At 33.4% G+C, this 24365-nt stretch overlaps 2 protein-coding genes across 3 annotated transcripts; one reads left to right on the top strand and one right to left on the bottom strand.

Annotated features, from left to right (window-relative positions):
• The first annotated feature begins 1815 nt into the window (after positions 1–1815).
• LOC143635810 (uncharacterized) lies at positions 1816–9545 on the top strand. Of its 2 annotated transcripts, none has more exons than XM_077103550.1 (9): positions 1816–1944; positions 4181–4260; positions 4477–4626; positions 4728–4833; positions 6883–7065; positions 7210–7369; positions 7921–8225; positions 8557–8646; positions 9408–9545. In XM_077103550.1, exons 2-9 carry the CDS (start codon positions 4246–4248, stop codon positions 9473–9475), a joined length of 1077 nt encoding a protein of 358 aa, XP_076959665.1. In that variant the 5' UTR covers positions 1816–1944; positions 4181–4245; the 3' UTR covers positions 9476–9545. The 2 variants fall into 2 exon arrangements, with proteins under 2 accessions (XP_076959665.1, XP_076959666.1); XM_077103551.1 differs by lacking the exon at positions 1816–1944 and adding an exon at positions 2096–2144.
• Positions 9546–12536: 2991 nt separating this feature from the next.
• On the bottom strand, positions 12537–17874 carry LOC143635860 (heterogeneous nuclear ribonucleoprotein 1-like). Its single transcript, XM_077103588.1, has 4 exons — positions 17823–17874; positions 15909–16203; positions 13718–14813; positions 12537–12982 (listed from the first exon to the last, which is right to left on the bottom strand). The coding sequence occupies exons 2-4, from the start codon at positions 16158–16160 to the stop codon at positions 12969–12971; spliced, it is 1362 nt and encodes a 453-aa protein (XP_076959703.1). The 5' UTR covers positions 16161–16203; positions 17823–17874; the 3' UTR covers positions 12537–12968.
• Between the last annotated feature and the right edge of the window lie 6491 nt (positions 17875–24365).

Raw genomic sequence — 24365 nt, 5'->3', positions numbered from 1 at the left:
CATGAGGGTGGTAGTTGAAGCTTGTAATTTTTATGAATTCATATTCAAATCCTGACTCAAGTGATCCTTTATTGATGGTGTTCCTCGCCAGTCATTTCTCACTTCTCGAACATCAAAATTAGTATAGACGATTAAATGTCTTGGTCGAACAAAATTTCGATTCACAGTTCACATAAAACTTTCTATTCTTATTACATATATTTTTTTATTTTTATTTTTAAATATTAATCCTTTTATATATAACACAAACCGAACTATTTATTTTCGGTTTTAAGTTTCGTAACATAAGTACATAACTAACTAACGAAAAAGTAGGTACCAAAATTGTAAATGACACCGAAGTTGGTGGGCGGTCGTATGTCTGTCACGGACCCCGGGACCACCTATAACAAAAAGATTTACTTGAATTATTATTACTTAATAAATATATAAGTACTACTAAAGTAGAAATATTCTTTTTTCCTTTTTAAAATAAACAATTTTACCAAATATCAACTAGTATAAGATGACCATATCGTTGTCTAAATTGGGTATTAGATGGCCTAATGACAGAGACAGAGTCTCTTAGTTATTCAAAGATTATGTGCGTTCAAATTCGGGGTGTAAACTAGCTGAGCCGTTCACTAGCTGCTCGAGATCCAGATCAATACAAAATCGAAACAAACCGAGCCTTATCGAACGTGACCCTAAAAAAACGGGTCGGGTTTAGTTAGAGTTTCACCCGAAAAGATCGTCTAGGCTCTTTCGTCACATTCGTTAAGGTTTAACAAGCCTAGTTTATTTTCTTAATTTTATCTATTTGTACTTCTTTATATTTGTCACACGCTACAAAAACGAGCTCGAATCGATCTTTAGCTTGTTTAAGCATTGCACATAAGCCCTAAGTCCAGGTCAAGCTTAGTGCCATGAAGAAATCCTTAGATGCCTAGTGTGATACTCGAAGGCCAGTCGATCCTTCTCAGTTATGATAGGGCCCATCGGTTTCGTCTTGCATTGGATTCATGAGGCTAGCGACAACAGCCCGTGACCAGCGATGCGTTCGTTGTGCAAGCATAACTAGGCATGTACGCGATAGTTATCGCACTAAAGCCGTGCCTAATGAAGTTTGGGACCAGCCAAAAGCAATCCGCCTATCCAATAGTTGGCCAATGCATTAGGCTTATTAAGGTTCTTCTCAAAATATATAAAACCTAATTAAAAATGAATGTAATTTAAATAATAACTACTAAACAAGCGAGACCGACCATGATAAAAACTTTTCATGAGCCGAGCTCGAGCCTAGTCGAAAATGCCCCTCAACAAATTCCACTGTTACAACCACGCTTGTAAGCGAACCGTTCAGTGGGAAGTTTGTTTATGTTCCTTTATTTAACAAACGAACACGAACAAAAATTGTGTTCGTTTAATTAAACGAACGAACGTGAACACATGTTGCGTTCGTGAACATTTGTTTATTTATGTTCATATATGCCAGTTTATGTATGTTCGTTTACATATTAATAGAAAATAATTAAATACTGTATTACTTAAAGAGTCATCTAATGGTTTTATTTATTCATTTAAGTGTGTTCATTTTTATTCGTTTATGTTCATTTACATCTGTTCATATAAGTTTGTTTATCTTTGTTCAGTTATGTTCGTGAACAATTCATATAACAGTTAAACAAATGATCATAAACGAACACAAACACGTTCATTTTTTAAATAAACCCAACACGAACACGAAATATGTATTCAATTAAGTCACTAAACGTTCATGGTCGTTCGGTTCATTTACGGAACTGATTACAAGAGCACTGGTCCTTGCATATTATTATAATAATATTCCTATAGTATATTTTATTTAATTAATATAAAACAAAGCGCCTCCATTCTCCAACGAATAGACAAACAGTTACAGAGCCGGTACCGTACGACGGCGTTTACTTCACCGGAAAACCACAGGTCCGGTATATTATTATCATCTCCACATCTCATAATTACTATACATATATATACTTCGTAATTTAACTGCTTAATTTCATCGATCTGTATATATAATACGTAAATTACAGCTTGTTATTCGCTTCGAACACTTCAATTTCGAATCTATAGGTTGTTACAGATCCAGTATACTTTACTGATGTGAAATTGAAGTCAAATCCGTGAGTTCGAGCTCGGCTCGGTTATTATTTATTAATTAGTTTATATTTTAAGTGAGTCTAAGCTTAGCTTGAGCTCAGTGACTGCTTATTATTAATTAATAATTAATCTATATACGTTTTTGATTAATTAAGATATTTTGAGAAAAACATTAAATGAGCCTAAGCTTAGCTTGAGCTCGTGTAGTACTGATTATTTATTAATTAATATTTAATCTATATACGTTTTTGATTAATTTAGATATTTTGAAAAAAATTTTAAATGAGCCTGAGCTTAGCTTGAGCTCGTGAAGCACTGCTTATTATATATTAATATTAATTAATAATTAATCTATATACGCTTTTGATTAATTTAGATAAAATGAGCCTAAGCTTAGCTTGAGCTCGTGCAGTATTGCTTATTATATATTAATTAATAATTAATCTATATACGTTTTTGATTAATTTAGATATTTTGATTTTTTTTAATGAGCCTGAGCTTAGCTTGAGCTCGTGCGGCACTGCTTATTATGTATTAAATTATTAATTAATAACTAATCTATATACTTTTATAATTAGTTTATATATTTTAAGAAAAATCTTAAATGAGCCTAAGCTTAGCTTGAGCTCGTGTAGTACTGTTTATTATTTATTTATTAATAGTTAATCTATTTACTTTTATAATTAATTTATATATTTTGAGGAAAACCTTAAATGAGCCTAAGCTCAGCTCGAGCTCGTTTGCTATATATTAGTTAATTATATATGTTTTTAATTATTTCATATATATTGAGAAGAAAACGTTAAACGAGCCAAAAGCTTGGCTTGAGCTCGTGCACTCGTGCAGTACCTAAAATGAGCCAAAGCTTGGGTCGAGCTCTGTTGTGCGGTGTGAAATTAATATATAGATGTCTAAAAGAGGTAAACCTAAAAAAATACACAAGGCTTGATGAGCCAAAACGAGCTTTATTTGAGGTTGGGGCTCGGTTCGAGCTCGGAATGCTCAGCTTGTTTCGAGGTTTTTTTCGATCCGATCTTGAGTAGCTTGCGAGTGGCTCGGTTAATACATAAAAGTCTAAAAGATGCAAATCTAAAAATACACAAGGCTCAGTGAAGCTCAAGCTCGACGAGCTTAAACAAGCTTTCCCATACAAGGCTCGAGCTCGGGATCGATAATTAAACGGTTTTGTTTGAGGCTCGGGCTCGGATTGAACTCGAAAAATCTTAGCTCGTTTTGAGTTGTTTATCGGTTTAATCTTGAGTAGCTCGATAGCGGCTCGGCTTCTTTGCAGTCCCTAGCTATCCGGACATTAATCAATGTTACTTGGTTAAAAATAAGAACTTAGTTTATTTATTGCCCTTAATTGTTCAAGATGTTCAGTACATGCGTCAAATTTTGTAATTGAAAAGTAGGGCTGGCATAACACAACAAGACATGATTATCTGTGGGGCTAGACACGAACATGACACGATAACTAATCATGTCATTTTTTCCAAACCGAAACTGTTCAGAAATAGGTTAAACGGCACGGCCTGTTTATGGGAACGATAAATAAGGGGCTAAGGCAGTAATGCCAATGGACCTGTTTTGGTAGATAAGAGACCTGTTTAGGGACATGTTTATATATTGTTTATCGAGTATTGACTGAAGTTAAAGGCCATAAGGGCCTAAGGCAGTAAGGACCGTAAGGTTAAGGGTGCGTAAAACTAAGTAGGGCGTATATTTTATTTTTTAAAAAAAGATTAAAACATATAAACAGGTCATTAACAGGTTAACAGGTGTTTAGCCTGTTTAGACACAAATTTAAACAGGTCTTAAACGTGTAGACCTGTTTATAACACGAAACTTGTTAAGCCCAAACCCAAACATGTTTAACTCCGTGCTGTTTCGCGTCGTTTAACAGGTCTGTGTTAGAAATTTTCAGCCTTATAATGAAAAGTATATATTTCATGTGTGGATTACAAGTTTTGTTTTTGGGGAAACGAGGGAGTAATTTGATAGATATTGTTCGGGTAAATTGATAAATTAGTTGAACTAAATGTCTTATGCATACTTTTAGGTTAAATTTGTCGACACAAAGTCTATCTTCGTTGAAGAGATGTCTTCAGGTAGCATTTAGCTGAGATGAAGAACAATCAGGTTATGACATTTACATTTTTTACTTCAAAGCTATTTGTTTATAATGTTTAGTATGTATTTAATATTTATGTGCAAGCGAGTATGGATGGGTTGTGTAGCTGTTACCTCGTTAAAATTGTTGCAGTCAAAGTCTTCTATATGGTTGTCTAGTTTCCTATAATATTTAAGTATAGAAGTTATTATAAAGTTAGTGACTGAAAGTTTTAAGATATGCAGGAGTCCCTCGATACACCGGAAACAAAAGCTTCACACGAGTCTCAAAGCGACCGTCATAATAATGCAACAGAAGCTCCTGTTCCCGATTCCGGGTCGGTTTCCATATCAAGCAATGACAACAGAAAAGTTTCCCGTGAAGATATTGAACTTGTATGGAAGTTCTATATTTTGTTTCACATATTATTCTCTCTTGTAGAATTTTATTAAAAGTCACGATTTGTCTTTGTTGATACTGTTATTGGATGTCATAGGTTCAAAACTTGATAGAACGCTGTTTGCAGCTGTACATGAATAGAGATGAGGTGGTGAAAACATTACTTAATCGTGCAAGGATTGATCCTGGTTTTACAACTCTAGGTAAAAAGTTGTAGACTTGTAGCATAATACAGTTTCTGTGATATACTTATATATATTATGGGTCAAGTTATTCTACAAAGGAGAACAAAAATGAGAAGGATGAGAAGGAATTCTAGCCACAAAAAAAACCTCTAAAAAAATTAAAAAAAATCATAACTCAAAATTTAACAAAAAAACGAAAAAAGTAAAAACACAAAAATGTTTCCACCGTCTTTCTCGTCCGAATAAAAAAAACACCACAATGGTAAGTGAAAAAAGTCGCTGTGTCTTTTTGTTATCATTGTGTTTTGTGTTTATTTTCGTTATTGATTGTGTATTTTTTCCTTGACATTGTGTCTTTTTTTCTTTATATTGTGTTATATTACTTAACATTGTGCTATATTTTGTTTGGCATTGTGTTATATTTTGCAATCTATTGTGTCTTTTTTAGTTATAATTGTGTCTTTTGTTCATTTTCTTCATTTTGTCTTTCATCTCGGCATTGTGTCTTTTCGTCAAAATTTTTTATTTATTTTGTAATTTTTTTTTATTTTTTTTGAACAGGAATGATGGCGGAAACATTTTAGTTTTTTATTTTTTTCGTCTTTTATTTATATTTTGAGTTATGATTTTTTTATTATTTTTTTTAAATTTATTTTTAAGGGGTTTTTTTTGTGGTCACAAATCTTTCTCACATTTCTCATTATTGTCTCCATTTAGGGATGGCAAAAAAACCCAAACCCGATGGGGAAAACCGAAACCCGCCCCGAACGGGGCGGGTTCGGGGACACTTAATCGGGGACGGGTCCGGGTTCGGGTTTTCCCCGTTTAAGTTAATCGGGTTCGGGGCGGGTATGGTATAGCCTGTACCCGCCCCGTATACCCGCCCCGTATACCCGTTTAAAACCCGTTTAATTAAATATAATTTTTATATTTATATATAATATATTATTTATTAAATATAATTTTTATATTCGGGTATGACTTATTATTTACATTAATTTAACTTTATTCATTAATTGTATTAACTTTATTTATATATTAGGTGTCACAACGGAGCTTGATTTGTATCTACAAGAGAAAGTTTGGATAAAAGAAACTGAGATTGACCTTTTAGCTTGGTGGAAAACAAATGGTGTCAAGTACCCAAGGTTGCAAAAGATTGCTCGAGATATATTGGCGATTCCAATATCTACCGTTGCTTCCGAGTCCGCTTTTAGTACAAGTGGTAGATTGGTAAGTCCACATCGTAGCCGTCTTCATCCAAAAACATTGGAAGCGTTAATGTGCGCCCAAAGTTGGTTGTTGAATGAAATCAAAGGTAAACAAACATTTTATTTTTTATTTTTAACTTAGCTACTATATAAACTTTTGACTTATGTGATATGAATATAGCAACTTGTTCAGAAGAATCCGAGGCATATTGCCAAACTATTGAATATGATTGTGACGATGGTATTGAGGTAATACATATATATATGGTTTATCGTTTACATTTTAATATGGTTTAACATTGATTCTTATATAGTTTCCAATTAATATGTTAATGTTTGATTATCATAGCAATCCGGCGTGACAAGTGTTTGAATGGTTGAATGGGTGCGGTATGGACGTGTAAGAAGGATCAATCATGAAGTTAATTTCCGTTGTGATGGGAGAAATAAACATTTTTATGTATTAATAATGTCTTTTGTATGTGTAATGTGTTTGGATATTGAACTTTTTGTGTATTAATATTGTATTGTAATTTTGTATCATTTTCTTACAATCGGGTTTTAAACGGTGAACCCGACGGTTAAATGGGGATCCCCACGGGGAATTTAGCCCGTTTAAAAACCATTTATGCTAGACGGGTTCCCCGAATACCCGCGGTTTTCCCCGAATCCCCGATGGGGATTCCCCGTTTAGTCCCCGCGGGTTTTTAGACGGTTTTGGTAATGAGTTTTATAAACCGGGGCGGGTATGGGATTGGCATTCCCCGCCCCGAAACCGCCCCGTTGCCATCCCTATCTCCATTTGTATTTTAACTTTACCCTATGTATTATTTCTAAGTTTTTTTTTGTTGGATAGTTTGGCAGAAACTGGAAGAAGAGAATGCGGATTTTTTCAGAGCTTATTACATACGGTTAAAGCTGAAAAAACAGATCATTCTTTTCAATCATTTACTTGAGCATCAATATCACCTTACAAAGTATCCCATGGCTCCGAAGTTACCTGTGGCTCCCATACACAACGGGATCCATCCCATGCCAGGTAACCTGATTATATCGTTCTAAATGATCTTATTTAGTTTACTGTGAAATCTATGAATATGACCTTTCTTTTAGAATGATTTTATATGAAATTGCTACTTTGAATTATTTTTACTATTATTCAATACTACTCTTTGCAGTGCAGTTAACAATATGCCAATGGGATACCCTGTTCTACCACAACCTCAAATGGCAGCTGCGGGTCAACCTCATATGGATTCCATGGGTATGTCTAGCTGTCATGTGGTCAATGGAGTGCCTGCTCACAGTAACTTCCAACCCATGCATATGAACTCTGGAAACGAGTGAGTTGTAATTAAAAAATGTTTATCTCATGTACCTTTAAGATTTTAATTCACTGTTGAGCATAGTTTTGCAAATATATAGTTTCCATTTAATATGTAGAAGGGTGCAATTTTGTATATGAAAATCCTTCTACATGTTTAAAATTTCAAGTATATTTTTCCATATTCTATATCACACATACCCTTTTCCAAACACTTAAAAATTTCATAATTACTCATTTCAGTTTTTTTTTTTAAGTAAAAACAGTTACATAAACATACATAACAGTCTGTTTTATGCAAAATATGAATAGAATATTAGTGCCACGATGATTGATAATAATATTGTTTTCTTATTTGCTTGTTTATTGAAGAACCATACTGTTATAAATAACTATTTTAATTTTTATCTACTAGACGGTTAAATATGATATTTTTCGTGTTTTCGGAAACGTATATACGAAATTAGTATGTAGAAGGATTTTCTTTTTTCAGAAGGATAAATATAATGATTTTTATTTTATTAACTCTTCCTTACATGTGGTGATGGTTGTTTTATCTGTTAAATGAAGTATGGTAATGGACAACAATGCCCCTGGCGTGACACCTGTTCCAGCTAACGACGCGATTTCACCTATGTCAGATTTGCCAATGAGTCCTACATCAGTGGCATCAAGTGGTCATTTTCCTTTTAATGCATCTGAACTATCGGGAATGGGAGTTGACACATCAGCACTTGACACGGCATTTACATCTGATGTGGCAACTTCAGTAGGATTGCAACTGCTACCAGATAATGGAAATTCTAGATCTTTAGGTCAAATCCCGTGGAATTTCAGCCTCTCGGATCTAACTGCAGACTTGTCAAACCTCGGAGGTAAATAATTTAAACACGTCATATTCATGATTACAATCTTGTTTGTCTGGATAAATCACATAGCTCTAATGGTATTCTGTTAAGACTTACAATTCCGAAAAGTTTTTGTACACGTAAGCATTTTTAGCATATGTTAATCTGACGTGGTGGCTAGTATTGAACCACACCTGCAATTTACAGATAAAATCAGTTTCTATTTTGCGCCTAAAATGTTTTATCCAACTGATTATATATGCATAGTAATCTTGGTTATACGCTCAACATATTTATCTCGTTATTTTAATTCAAATTATTATATATATACACATTTTTTCTGTTATGCTGTTTTCAGATCTAGGAGCTCTCGGAAACTATCCTGGTTCACCGTTTCTGCCTTCGGATTCAGATATATTGCTTGATTCTCCTGAGCAAGATGACATCGGTAAGAACATTGTTTCTATCTTCAGTATGACTAAATCCTTAAAATTGCAATGTTGACTTTGACCCACACGCCCTGCTTGCGGTGCGCACATATAATGTATATGTGTGTGAACCCTCGGGTGGGCAAATGTGAAATTGCACTAATTTTGAAGTTATTTTACTAATCTCGTTAAAATAACGTTAAAAGTGGCGGAAGGTTAATCAGGCATCATGTAGTGACGTTGATAGTCGAAAGACAAGGGTACATGCAACGATCAGCCAGTGTCCCAATGATTGAGTGCTATGTGCCTTATGTCCAAGGCTTGATGCAAAAGTACTATCGAGCTGGGGGTCTCACCGGAAGCAGCCTCTCTAATCTCTATGCCTATGGGGTAGAGGTAAGGTTGTCTACATCTTACTCTCCTCAGACCCTACCATAGCTTTGCTATTTGTGGGATATACTGAGTACGATGATGATGATGTTGACTTTGACCCTCCCATAATTAAAAGAAAAAGGTTTTTTAATATCCATGTAGGACACGCTTAATACAAAACCAATTTTAATTTAGAGAATTGAGGGAACCCCATAATGCACTTGTACGTGCTGCTGTAACCGCCTTATGAATTACAGTTAAAGCAAAAGATGTATATATGCAGCTATCAAGATTCATATGCAAAGGATTGAAATGACCTGGTCCAGTGGTCCCCTTTATAACACGGCTCGTTTGAACCGTTTTTTTTGCTATTTTTTATATTAATAATATTTTTTAATTATATGTTCAGTGGACGAGTTCTTCGTTGATTCGATTCCCGGACCACCGTGTTCACAGTCTGATGAAGATAAGTCCTAGTTTAGATTTGAAAATGTTTCTGTTTCAAGAAATTTATTAGGAAAAAAATACTATAAAGGTCTGGTTATTTGGACCGTTGGATGAAAGTTATGTTATCATTTCATTTGTTGTTGTTAGCATATATATATCTCAGCATCTTGTTAATTTAAGATTCTTAAATAATGTCATGTTAGCATATATAACGCGGGAACGTGGTGGAAACTTAGACGGTATTGGGTTGGTTTGTTACGATATTGGTTCGTATTATATTAAAAACTTGTGGGGTGGTTTGCAAACTAGTTTGCGTAACTTAATGGAACAAGAGGGTTATCATATAAAAAAGTCATAGGGTTAATTGTGTAATGAGTAAACTGCAGTTTTCGTCCATGTGGTTTGTCTAAATATGCAGCACGGGGTTAATTGTGTAATGAGTAAACTGCAGTTTTCGTCCATGTGGTTTGTCTAAATATGCAGTTTTAGTCTAATAGTTCAAATTTGCGATTTTCGTCCTTGTGGTTTCATTTAACTTGCAATTAAACTCGACGCCACTAACCCCGTGAAATCTGGTCGTTAAACTCATCAGCGTGCCCCTCGCGTTAGGGGCAGTTTTGTCCCTTTTTTTACAAATACCCTCCAACCCCTTACGAGAGGGGGCTTGTGAATTAGGACTGAGGATTATTTGGGGAGAAAAAAAGGCAAAACTGCCCTTACGCGAAGGGCACGCTGATGGGTTTAATGACCGAACTTAACAGGATTAGTGAATTCGAGTTTAATTGCAAGTGAAATAAAACCAGATGGACGAAAATCTCAAATTTGAAACTATTGGACTATAGTCTATAAACGCATATTTGAACAAACCGCATGAACAAAAACCGCAGTTCAGTAGACAAAAAAAAAATAAGTAGTTTATGCTACATAAAGTTAACTAAGAGCAATGAAAATACCTAACTTTATATTAATATTGTTTTATTGAAAGAAATAGTTATAGAATAATAAATTAATAATGTTATCTTGATGTTATAAAGTTGGAATAAAGTGGAATGATTACCAGACAAAACATCCATCTTTCAAGGACAAATCTTTTTTAATCAAGTCAGGGAGACATGTCTGATTTTCACTATCAATTGACATATCTTGTTGCCAATTGATTATATGATTTTGACTTCATGGACCAACCATTGGCTAAATTCAATTAAAGGGTAGGTAAAAAGGTGATGATAATAAACAATATATCCATCAAATCATTACTTTATGTCAATATCAAAAGAACAAAACTTAATACTTTAAAGAGTTTTAAAAGTTTATGATTAATGGTCTAAGGATTAGGGTTTAGAGCATCAGACCCAACGTGATGATGTGACTACCATTTGGATTGCAAATGAAACACACGAACCGATGTTACCATTGGAGGTGGTCACATGGAGTATAAATGTAAAAAAAAAAACGGTTTAGGACTAGTTCAATGCAAACCACTGAATTGGACTAGCTTGATAATAAAATCAATTTCACCCAACCCAACCCACAAGTTTTAGGATTGGTTCCCCTTCTGAACTACCAAACTGGTTTGAAGGAAAACCGGTTTTAAACCTAACATAACCGATTTGGACCAGTTCGACCATTCAAGCTCCTAAATCGTTTTCTAAACCGAAACGGTTTGAGTCAAACCGGTTTGGACCATGGTTTGACCAAACTAGTTCGGCTTGGAAAAAAACGGTTTTGTACACCTCTAACATGGGAAGAAAGAGAGAGAGAGAGAGAACTGTTTGAATCCACAAAACTCTGTTGTGAGTGGGAGAAAGAGCGATGGGAGAGAGAAAGGGAGAAGATGAGAGAGAGCGGAGTGGTGTTGATGTTGAGCTGTTTGAATTGGCAAACGGTTTGCAACCATTGTGAATGCTCTTAAGGCGTGAATGTCCTTGGTCGATTTAGTTTGAGCTGGCTGGCTGCCAAGTGCGGACCGTAGTTAACTAACCTGTTTGGCTCGTATAAAATTCTGAGCCTAACATTCATTTCTCATTTCCTTTTACACTAGTAATACTGTGTTATTTGAGACTTGTATAATTTGAAACTATTGTTAACTTGTTAACCGAGACTTGTACAAACACAAAATACAAGATCATCAAAGTCTTAAAAAAATGAACCGACTCACCAAGCCAAGAGTTGAAGCGAGAATGAATATGGGCAATGCAAACTGAGTTGTCGGCTCAAATTGGAGATGTTGACTCGAGTCAACTCCCCTCGTATTGTTATTGACTCGAGTCATTGATGATGTTGGGTCAAAAAGAGAAAACTGCAGTTTTAATCCAATAGTTTCAAATTTGCGGCTTTCGTCCAAGAGTTTTCTTTTCACTTGCAATTAAACCCAACTCCACTAATCCTGTTAACTATGGTTGTTAAACCCATCAGCGTGCTCCTCATGTGAGGGGCAATTTCGTCCTTTTTCTTCCACGATGTTAAACCCATTAGCGTGCTCCTCATGTGAGGGGCAATATCGTCCTTTTTCTCCCACGATGAAGATGAAAATGGTATTTGGGAATTAGGGTTGACGTTTGTTTGAGAAGAAAAAAGACAAAATTGCCCCTCATGTGAGAGACATGCTGATAGGATTAATTAATGACCAAAGTTACTGAGGTCGAGTTTAATTGCAAGTGAAAACATAACTATTAGACGATAACCGTACATTTGAAACTATTGGACTATAACCGCAGATTTGATCAAACCACAAGAACAAAAACCGCAGTTCTCTTAGTCGCGAAAATTTAGTACATTTGCAACGGTTCAAGTCTCTTAACACAAAACCTTTATGACACTTCATGCATACATAAATTTTCTCAAGTCATTCTTTCACTCGACTAGTGCCTTCTGATGAATATAACGGGATGTTTGGACGCGCCTTAACGAAACGCTTATTCCAAACTAACGAGTTATGGTCAAAATAAACAGAATAAGATAACCAAATATTGAGTTGATCAAAGTCAAAACACATGCAATATTTATACTCTACTAGGGTTCTTGCAGCATGAACAAGAAGCACAAAAATATGGTTATAATAATAATAATCAACTTATTAACTGTTATCCGCGATACAGTCAGTAAATCAAGAAACTCAAATAATTTGCTAAAAACACTCGAAAACAGTACCGGCAACAATGCCAAGAATTACAACAACTTCTAATAATAACGAAAAAAACAGATATTATTGCTCTATTATACTGCCCTTATTAAAGGGATGCACAATATGTAACTCGTTTTCGATTTTACAACTTTGATCAAAACCTAAATGTCAATTAGAAAAATTAAAATTCATAAACGCGAACAAAATCCCATTTTTTAAACTTCTTTTCTTGATATGTATAAATGTACCTTATCAAGAATCCTCTCAGATCAAACTGCACCAACAAAGATGCTGACGTGGCGTATGCTAACAGGGATATGTACCAAAATCACAGTCCAGTTCCAACTGAAATGCTCCTCGTGCTAAAGTCGTATTACCGTATGCAAAACATGAAAACTTCTATGCAGCAATTTCTGTCAAGAAATTAAAAAAAAAATTTAATACTGATTCTTCTTATTAAAAGTTTATAAAATAAACTTCTGCCGTTAAAAAAAAGTTCATAAAATAAATTAAATATGAAATCATATAAAATACATTTGATATTATTCAGTTATTTATTTATTTATTATTATTAAAATTATTATTATTATTATGATTATTAGTAGTATTTTGTATTTAATCACATAATTGGCATGTGTGTTAATAAGATAATTAAGGCAGTCAAATACATAAAAGACAATTTTGCCCCCTTAAACTCTTAAAACTAATGTAAAAAGACAATCCCGTCCTCCGAAAGTGTATTATAACCTAATAATGTAAAATAGGTTAATACTGACCCTTCATATTAAAAAGTTTATAAAACAAACCTCTGTCGTTCAAAAAAAAATTTATAAAATAAATTAAATATGAAATCATATAAAATACATTCGATATTATTCAGTTATTTATTTATTTATTATTATTATTATTATTATTATTATTATAATTTTGTATTTAATCACATAATTGGCATGTGTGTGAATAAGATAATTAGAGCAGTCAAATACATAAAAGACAATTTTACCCCCTTAAACTCTTAAAAAACTAACGTAAAATGACAATCCCGTCCTCCTAAAGTGTATTATATATATATATATATATATATTAAGTATAAATGTATAAACAAAACAAAAGGATATTTAAAAGGAATATAACAAACATAAACATACCTCTACTTGTTTGTCTATTTGCAATACTATAATTCCCAACATACCCTTCAGAACTCCGGCCCACCACATCTTCTTCATCGTCAAGCCCAAGCCCAAACGAACCCGGCCCATCAACCTCATTAACCGAAGCCTCCCAAGCCGCATCTCCATACAAAGAACCCTCACGGTACAAATTACCATACAACCCCTGATGACCATTGTTTGACCCATTAGACATTATACTCCCACCCGTAACACTGTTTCTTCCAACCAGCCCATAATTACCATTTTCGCCCCTAAACCCGTTCATATTTCCATTATGAGAATTTAGCCCCCAACTTGGCCCGTTGTTCGCAAACAACCCGAACCCGCCATTTCCCGAGCCCAAATACGAGCCCGACCCGTTTGGGCTCGTGAGCCCGCCATTCCCCCACACGCTTCGGGTCGATGGCCCGATAGGCCCCTCGGTCCTCCCATTACCTTGATTATATCCAATAGGAGTAAAGTATCTATTTGTATTTAAATTTCCACTCAAATACGGGCTCAAAACCCGCCCGTAACCCGACGACCCGTTAACTCCCGACGGGTCAACGTTGGGTTGATCGAAACCGGGCGAACCGAACTGCGGAAACCCGGTTCGGTTACCGACAACCGGGCTGAACCGAGTGTCCATTCTAACACCATAACCGCCAATCGGGCTCATGAGAAACGTGTTCGGTCGGTTTAACCCGAAATTATATCCGAGTAACGGGCTACGGGCCGGGCTTGGAGATAACTCTTTAGGGACGGCCCGTTTGACTTCAACCATTTTTCCATTTAGTTCATGGAACGTTTTGTATAATACTCGATCGACCGATTCCTCTGAATCGTATGTAATGAAACCAAAACCTCTTGGCCTTTGAGTGTTGTGGTCATACATTACCACCACATCTGTGATTGTACCAAACTGATCAAAGTAAGCTTTGAAGTCGGTTTCGGTTATGTTTGATGGTAAACCACCTACAAAGATTTTTTTTGTGCGCCCCCCCACGGGCCCCACCGGAGATCCTTGAATGCTACTAATGGTTCGGTTGAGACCGTGGTGGTCTTCCCTTGGAACCGCCTTTTTCGCTTCAACCTGAAAATTTAAAACCAAAATAATAATTTAACAATGCAAACACTAGAAAAAAGGTTTTATTTTTTCAACCTTTACAAGATTGCATTTCAAGATTTAGGGGGCGGTTCGATGTGTATCTTTTTAAGTGATTACATGAGGTTGATTAGAATAATAGATTAGTAAAAATCATTTTTTTAGCGTTGAGCGTTTGAAAAATTATGAAGTAGATCAGAATCGCATAATTGCAATGAAACATGAGACCAAAATATTAATCTAACATGAACTATGAAAGAAACAATGCAAACCTAAAACTGGTTTCTTTTTTTAATATTTTAAGATACTTTTCAAGATTTAGAGGCCGGTTCGATGTGCAGTTGCTATGTGATTACATGAGGTTGATCCAAAAAAAAAAAAAATTGGATATAAAAATCACTTTTATAGTGTTTTAGTGTTTGAAAAACTATGAAATTGACTAGAATCATATAATTGTAAAAAACATGGTGCATGGGACTTTAAGTATGTGTTATGATGCTTAAACATTCATGTGCATTTTAATCTTAACATGAGAACGTAGGAAATAATACTAATTTATAAAAAAAATGAGAACGTAAGAAACAATACCAATCTACATAAACAATGATTTATAATAACAAAGAAAAAAACCTAAAAATTACAACAAAAGAATCAAAATCAAGAACAAAATAATAACAACAAATACCAGCAAATACTTATAACAACAAAAGAAAAAAAATATAATAATAACAACACAATATAAATCAGCAAATACTTATAACGTCTCATAATCGAAAATTAGCAAATATGAACAAAAAATAACAGCAAACACCTATAAAAATAAACCTAATGATAACAGCAAATTGGTTCTCACTGTTTTCATGTTAAAGATAAAATGTATTTGATCCTGTTTCGTGTTATGTATTTGCCAATCTTTACTTTCAATATTACACAAGATACATTTTTTGAGTGTTTGTATTAAGCTATTTAAGGTTGCTTATTTCCAACTGATTATTCTTGCAGATTCAAAATTACAAATTTACCAGGCGTAACTTATTATTGACTACATTGTGTTGCATAGGTGTTTGGACACGAGAAACTTACAGTTCGGCCATCAATCATATGTTTTTCCTTCACAACTCTCTCAGAAACAGCCGGATCAACAAACACTACGAATCCAAATCCTCGTGCACGACCAGTCAACCGATCTCTCATAATAACAGCCTCAATGATCTCACTGTAACTACTAAAATACTCTTTCAAACGATCTTCATCGGTATCCCAAGAAATCCCACCAATAAACAACTTACCGTTATCCGGTTCCATCTTCTCCACAATCCCATGTTGAATTGCCATAACTTTACGATAATTGCTGTTGCTACTGTTATCTCAATTTCAACTACAATTCAAAAACATAAACAAACGGTATATTGTAAATATAGAAGTTGGATTTAATACATATGAGAGTACTCGGACATGGTAAATATAAAGAAAATTAATTTTTGGATATTATATATATGTCAAAATATCATAAGTTTACTAATATTTATAACAAAATAGGTGAATATCAATATAAATAAAAGAAATACATTTTTAAATATAAAATATTCTAAAAATTACTAATCATTAATTAAAAAAATGATATTTGTTCTTTAATATTATTGAAATAACAATTATGTTTTATTTTTTTGAGTCAAAATCGGCCCAAGTTCACCGATAAGATGTGATTCTGGCTGAGGTTAATCACATTTGACCGATTCTTAGTAACTAGGCGGATTTATAGAAACTCAAATCGGCGACATACCTTGTAGCGAGTGCTCGGCCTTGTAATCCTACTTTTACAGCACTGGAACAAACAAGCCAAGCTTTTTCGAGCTCGAGCTGACTCTGGGCGTCAAATAAAGCTAATTTAGTCATCGAGCTCGACCTCAAGCCATGTATGGGAAGCTCGTTTAGGCTCGTCGAGACTTGTGTATTTTTTATTTTCACCTCTTTTGATATTTGCGATCCATATTTTTTTCAAAATTACTTTTAACCTAGCGATTAACATTGTGTAAACTTTATGACTATTTTTTGAAAACCAAGTGTTTTTTTATTATTTATATTATTATGGATTAACTTTTGTAAGTATTTTTATTATGATATGATTTTATTATGTACTTTTGGTTATTTTCAGAGTTGGAAATTGCATTTATATGAAATTACAGGTAGGTAAACTATTTAAATTTTAACCCATTGTACTATTTTTTATCTTAATCCGGTACAAGTTAAAAACCGGTTTTTAAAACTTTGGTTTCATTAACAATTCATAAACACAAATATTACTCATCATAAACCCTAGTTCAACAGATCTAATTAATAATCCAAAATAAAAAAAAATAACCTAAACAATAATAATAATAATAATAACAATAATCAGTTAATCAATCAGCTTATCTTGATGCAATTACTAATCAATTCATGAATCTGAACACAATTTCAATAATAATAAAGCAGAAACATATACATAAACATTACTCATCAAATCATCTAATTACTTAAAAAAAATCTAAACAACAACAACAACAACAACAATAATAATAATAATAACAATAAAGCAGAAACATATACATAAACATTACTCATCAAGTCATCTAATTACTAAAAAAAACACTACACAATAATAATAATAATAATAATAATCATAATAATAATAATAAAGCAGAAACATATACATAAACATTACTCATCAAGTCATCTAATTACTAAAAAAAACACTACACAATAATAATAATAATAATAATAATAATAATAATCAGCTAATTTTGATACAATTAAACACCAACTACTAATCCGATTACTAACATTAACAGTAACCAATCAACACCCACATAAAAATTCGAACTTGAATTGAGATTCATAATAATAATAAATTAATAATCTTGAATCAAGATCCAATTGGGTTGATTGATTGAGATGGGTTTGAATTGAACAAAACTGAAAGAATTAAAGATGAATTCGATGTGGGTAAGAACTCACCATTAATGGAAGGTGGGTTTGAGATTAACACGATGAAGAAGAAGAAGAAGAAGAAGAAGAAAACATATAAATAATAATATTAATATTAATATATATATCAATTTATGAAAAAACAGAGGAGGAGGAGGATGTGTTGTATCATGTTTTTGTCCAATGAGGGTGATTTTGTTTGAGTGTTGAAAGTTGAGGGGTGTGTAAGTACTTGTTGTTAAGGGTGTGAGTGGTGCGGTTCGGTGCGGTTTTCGGTTAAAACCAAAACTTCGGTTTTTGGAGTTTTTGAAACCATTCGGTTTCGGTTATTTTAGTTTTGCTTTTTTGGTTTTTCGTTTTGGTTTTGGTTCGGTTTCGGTTTTTTCGGTTTTCGTCATTTGAGCTTGAAAATTTTACGTCGAAAAAAAAGTTGACAAAAAATAATAATTTAGGTATAAATAATTTTGTTAATTGAAAAATAATAGACTATTATACATTTGATCAAAAATATTGGAGTTACATATTTATTAATTCTTATAAATTACTGAATATAAGAGATAAAAAAAAACAAAAATTTAGGAATTCGGTTCGGTTCGGTTTTTATTACATGCGAAACCAAAACCTAACCGTCAGTTCGGTTTTACAAAAACATCAAACCAAACCGTCGGTTTTTGTTTCGGTTCGGTTTTTTTGGTTTGGATTTTTCGGTTTCTTGCACACCCCTAGTGTAAGTAGTTGTAATAATTGTAGGTAGGGCTACAAGTGGACCGTGTTTGTCCGTTAAATTTTTTGTCGAACAAAAGCACGGTTCAAAAACACACTATCGAACGGAAATTCGTGTCAGTGTCTGTTCGTTAGTATTGTAAACGAAAGCTTGTAAACGAAAGCTTACATACACTGATCTACAAACGAACACTAATGGACAAACGAACACTAACGGATACTAATGGACAAACAAACATAAACGGTTACGTATTAATTCAAAAAGAATAATCATAAGTCCACACAAGTTCACCCACGAATTCGGAATTACACCACATGATATCCAAAAATACTTAACATTTAACATAGTAATCAGTGTAACACCCCGACCGTGGGTGGAACATGCCAGTGCGGTACTTTGATTGTTCACAAGCTCGTAATTATATTTGTAAAGTTTTCAATTTATTTTTTATTTGGGTCGGTCTCAAATATAATTATTTAAATGTAATATCAATAACTTTATTCCAAATAAATTTGAGTCTAATACCAATTTTTAAGTCCAATAGTTCAATACCCAACCCAATTATACATGCACCAAAATTTTTAAGTCCAAAACCTAACTCTTCAAACTCTACCCAATTTTTAGCCCAACAGTACCCAACCCAATTCTAATTTGTATGAAAGGAGATAAACGATTTGAAAACTTAATTGATTTAGCAAGTCTTGTTCAATTGATAGTTCAAACAAAGACACACCATTCATTTGCATTGGTGTAACATTTATTAATGTTAGCTCTCGTATTACCCTCTCAACCACAAGCGTTGAGAGATGCTTTTCGACTACAAACCACGTGAAATTTGATTTGCGTAATCGGGTCGGTGATGAAAAATTAAGCGATAGTTATATTTGTTTCATTTAGAAAGTTTTGCTTCCGAATGTTAAAGTAGATGATATAATAGTTAGATTTAAAAAAAATGAGAATATAAAAATAACAACTTTAGATATATTGCATTTTAGTTTTGCCCAACTCGATTCGACCCGACCAGAACGATCAAACTTGATCAATAAAAAATTATATACCGATTTGACCTGACCAAATGGTCGAATCAGAATGAAAAAGGTATTAATGTAACGATGTACCGACCCAAAAAATTTCCAACACTGACTTAACGTTGAAATTAAACGGAGTTAACAATTTGGATGTAATTGGCAGAAACGAGAAACCTCGATGGTCCGATTGCACAAATTAAACTTTTTAGACGAAAGTCATTTTTGAGGAAATATTTTGACACTTTACTCTATATAATAAGAGTTAAATCACTTTTATCTAACTAAAATAATAAATAATCATAAATTTCATATATATGAAATGAAAAAGATATGAAGTAAATATTATATAACTAGTTTGATCCTCCCGTGTTACGGGTTTTATTTAAGTTTTTGTTTTAATCATTTTGATATTATGATGATATATTTTATTTAACGTAGTTTTGTTTTAATTTAATACATATATATTAGTTTGTTATTATATTTTTTAGCGTTTGAGTTTTCTCAATTGAGATGTGTAGGTTTTTTAGATTTATAACGAACAAATATAAACGGACACGAGCATGTTGATTTTTTAAATGAACAAACATGAACACAAATATTTGTCTAATGAAAAACGCGGTGTTGTGTAGTTGACAATGGTGGGTAATATCGGAAGTTAATCGACGATGAAGATGAACAACAACAGAGAACATGTAAAAAAGATAGATTAAATTAGGGTTTAATGATGAAAGTGTTTGCCAATAAATATGATCTTATAACCCATGGAAATTATTCTTTGATGGTTAAGAGGTTATTTCACAAATAAATTAGATGTTATAACCCGTTTAGGAGTTATCTGGGTTTGGTGAGACCCATGACCCGCAAAAATTATTGTTTGATTATGAAACAGTTTCATAAATATATGAGATGTTATAACCCATTTAAATACTATCCGGGTTTGGTGAGACCCATACCCACGAATTCGGATTAAATGCATGAGAAGCCTCCATTTAAAAATCAAGCAATTTGGTGGCTTTAGAGAATGGGGGGAACAACCTAAGAGCGACACGTAGGATTTTATGGTAGGCAATTATATAGATAGTTAGATGAAATCTAAATTAAAAGTTCAAACTTTATTACGTTTATATGCTCATAAAATTTTGCTATATATAAAAATAACCACAATATTGCTTTGTACTTTCTTACCAGTTACTCAGTTAGTATAATAGTTTAAATTGAACTTATATTTACGCTATAATCAGTATATATATCGGATGGCATGAACTTCCCACTAAATAGTTCACGAATAATTCATAAATGTTTAGTATGGACATATAACTTACACTTTAAAGTTTTTGTGTTAACAATATATCTATGCAAGAAAAGAAATTAAGCTTGAAATTCGTAAGAAAAAAATCCACAATTAGCAGCTCTATTCATGATTACTTTAATGGTTTGATTTAAACTCCAAACCCTAGAGATTAAATTAACCATTAAGCATGGAATCATAAGGTCCCTCCCTGCCTAGCTAGCTAGAGTTTGTTTGCGCGTGGGGTGGTGAAAGTGATACTAAGCCTTATGGATCTGATACCATGTAAGATAACAAGACTTTTATTTAATAGAAATATAATATATGATGAACCGGTTTCATGGGTCTGATACTAATGAACCCTAAATACTATAATTATCCAATATCCATAGTTTTTTCTATTTGTTCTTTAATCGTTTCTTAACATTGGTTCATGCTTCAGTTTAACAATAACTTTGGTTTATGTTTACATGCTAAGTGACTTTGAATCATTTTACACATCAATGAGCTTTAATTGATGTGCCACTATTTTTTTTTGAAAGGTCAATTTTATTTAAACTAAAAGAAGGACCGCTTACAAAATAAAAGTAGCCCAAAAATAAACAAAAGCAAAAACAAAATCAAAACATACATCTAATTATATCACTACTTATTTGAAAGAAAAGTATCATCTAGAGTTCTTGCTAATGAGTTTATGCTATAACTTTAATCTATACTTCAATTTAATAATAGCTTTAGTTTAACTTTATTTATGTATCTATCTAATTAATGTCTCAACATTCTTTACTCTGGTATCAAGTAACATAAATAAAACTTCAAAACCCAATTAAGAAACTTAATTATTAGTTGGAAAAGTATAAGTATAATATTTAAAAGAAAAAGTTAAAAGAGATTCACTTCATTTCTTGGATTTTCCTTACGAATCATCTTTTTTCCTTACTATAAGAGTCATAAGAGTCTTGTTAGAGATATCTAATTAACTATGATGAATATATATGAACACGAGCATTCATTAAAGCTCGTTGATTTACAGGAAAAACGAGAAGAATCTGACGATGAAGAGGAGGCTTTTGTTACAGAAGAGTTTTTATGCACTTGTAAGCGGTGCGAAGAAGAAATCAGCGAATATCATAGGTACTACTACAAATGTAGCATAGATGTATGTGTTTTCTATCTTCATAAATTTTGTGCAGAGATTCCAACAACGTTAGAACACACATCACACCCACACCCTTTTACCCTTGTCTGCCAATCTAATTTCCCTCCGTTTTGCGCTTCTTGTCAAAGATGGAAGAAGGTTGCTGAGGTATATTATGTATGTATAATATGTTATATATGTTTGGATTCTTGTTTGTTCACCCTTAATGTTAAATGTATTGTGGAAGAGGACATAAGAAGGATCTATCACCCGAGTCACCCACACCCACTAGTGTCTCTCCAATCTAAACCCATTTTATGTGAATGTAATGCGTGTGGGAAAGAACATAAAGGAGTGTTCTTTCAATGTACCACATGTTTAGACTTCGCGTTACACAATGATTGTGTTAAGTTACCGAAAACTTTGTTAATTCAAACAACAAATGGCATTTATCACCATACTCATCCACTCACCCTTTCTTATTCCTTCCCTAGCGCGAAAAATGAAGCTAAATACTACCCAAACTGCAGAGTATGCAGTGGTCATTTTTTTAACCACGAGAATCTTTGGATTTACTACACCCATGTGGATTGTGCAACATCAAGAAGAGAGTCATTCATGTCCATATTATCTATCGGTAATTAAAAATTCCTTCTTATACGTAATTTATTCCTTTACTTAGTTCGTTATTTGAAATATTATAAAATAACCGTGTTATATTGTTTCCAATATTTTAGACAAAGGTGCACCGACTGCTAAAAATTTTAAAGATGACGACTATCCTCGTATTCTCCATCTACCATTTTCTGATCAAACTTACAACATACCCAAGCATTTATTTTTTAAAGAAACCGTGCCAACAACCGATGAGGTAAGCCTAAAACGTATCAATCATCTACATGATCTAATTTTAGTTGATACATTGATCGTGTGTCACAACTCAATGAAAAAGATAGAACTATTATGCAATGTATGTTTAAGACCAATCACGAAGATGCCATTTTACAAGTGTGGGGCCCATGAATACGAGAGTTGCAACTTTGTTATTCATGAGTGGTGTATGCAGTTGCCAGAAAAAGTTGAAAACCACCCAGGTCACCCTAAACATACACTCGTTTTAACACCAAACATCTCGTGTGTGTCTTTCAAAATATATGTTTGTGACGCTTGCGGCTTACCTTGCAATGGATATGCTTATGGTTGCGAGAAATGTAAGTACTATGTTGATGTTAGTTGTGCGTTTATCCCTGAAAAAAATCACACATAAAGCTCACCCGGGTCATCTCCTTTCACGAGTTAAAACGATTCCCACAAAATATTCGTGTGTCATTTGTCATTCAAGTTATATTCTAGATCTTAAAAATGATATTTATTTACCAAATCTGACGAGTTACCATTGTGGCATTTGTGATGTATATATACATCTAAGGTGCGCTTTATTGTTGCCTGAGACAATTAGACACGCTTACGACAAACATCCCATGTACTTGAGTTACCTCCCTGTCGAAAACCACAAAAGTGAATACTTTTGTGAACTCTGTGAGCAAAAATTGAATCCTCATTACGGTTTCTATCATTGTGATGAGTGTGCTCAATCAATACATTCTGCGTGTGCTCCTTTAATACTTTGTTGTGAAACGGAAACCTATTCCTCCTTTGGAGGCTCCATTTATAGGTACTTAAATGTGAAGTTTGGGGGCAATCATAATATCGATAGTCACCCACATCATGTGTCGTTTGCTCAAGGGATTGCAACCGATGGTGAATGCAGTATGTGTCATACGCAACTTCAGTACAAGATGATATATAAGTGTGTCGAGTGTGAGTTTGCAATTCATTATGAATGTTGTAACGACTTAAACCATTCATGAAGTTTGTGATTTCTATTATTTCAGATTAATTGTATTTCTTTACTAGTTCGTATATACTTTCCCTCCTTTTATGTGTAAAATGAGGCAAATTATTTGAAATAGTTATGCGAGACACAACCTTTATGTTTAACCCATCAATTCAGACATGCTTCTCCTGCAACATATTATTAATATTCCGATAAAAACATTATGTAACACGTATGTATAGACGAACATAACATGAATATTAGTGTTATTAGTATTTATGCCGAGATAACTCATTTAAATTATCGAATCAGGAGTGAGACGCGTTTAATTGGGTTCATGTATGCAAAAGGAAGTACTAAATAACTAGTAACGAAAATTTAGAAATTATAAAACAATATTTTGATATTAAGATTTGACTGAAATCAAGTGTAACAACAAACATGAGAGAGAGAGAGAGAGAGAGAGAGAGAGATGAGCGTGTAGGCGAAAACACATAAAAGTAAGGAAAATAGTAAAATGCAATTTTGTTCTCTTTCTTTTTGAATTAAATACTATTT

The sequence above is a fragment of the Bidens hawaiensis genome, unplaced genomic scaffold, assembly GCF_021521415.1.
Source record: "Bidens hawaiensis isolate Kalapana, Puna unplaced genomic scaffold, B.hawaiensis_p1.1 tig00007737_1, whole genome shotgun sequence".
In the NCBI taxonomy this organism is placed as follows: domain Eukaryota; kingdom Viridiplantae; phylum Streptophyta; class Magnoliopsida; order Asterales; family Asteraceae; genus Bidens; species Bidens hawaiensis.
This window is presented reverse-complemented; position numbering and strand designations above follow the sequence as displayed.

Coding starts and splice junctions, on each gene's coding strand:
- LOC143635810 (XM_077103550.1), top strand. Junction 8,226..8,556: donor AGACTTGTCAAACCTCGGAG/GTAAATAATTTA, acceptor TGCTGTTTTCAG/ATCTAGGAGCTCTCGGAAAC. Junction 8,647..9,407: donor TCCTGAGCAAGATGACATCG/GTAAGAACATTG, acceptor TTATATGTTCAG/TGGACGAGTTCTTCGTTGAT.
- LOC143635860 (XM_077103588.1), bottom strand. CDS start 16,160: ATGGCAATTCAACATGGGATTGTGGAGAAGATGGAACCGGATAACGGT. Junction 14,814..15,908: donor ATATGATTGATGGCCGAACT/GTAAGTTTCTCG, acceptor TTAAATTTTCAG/GTTGAAGCGAAAAAGGCGGT.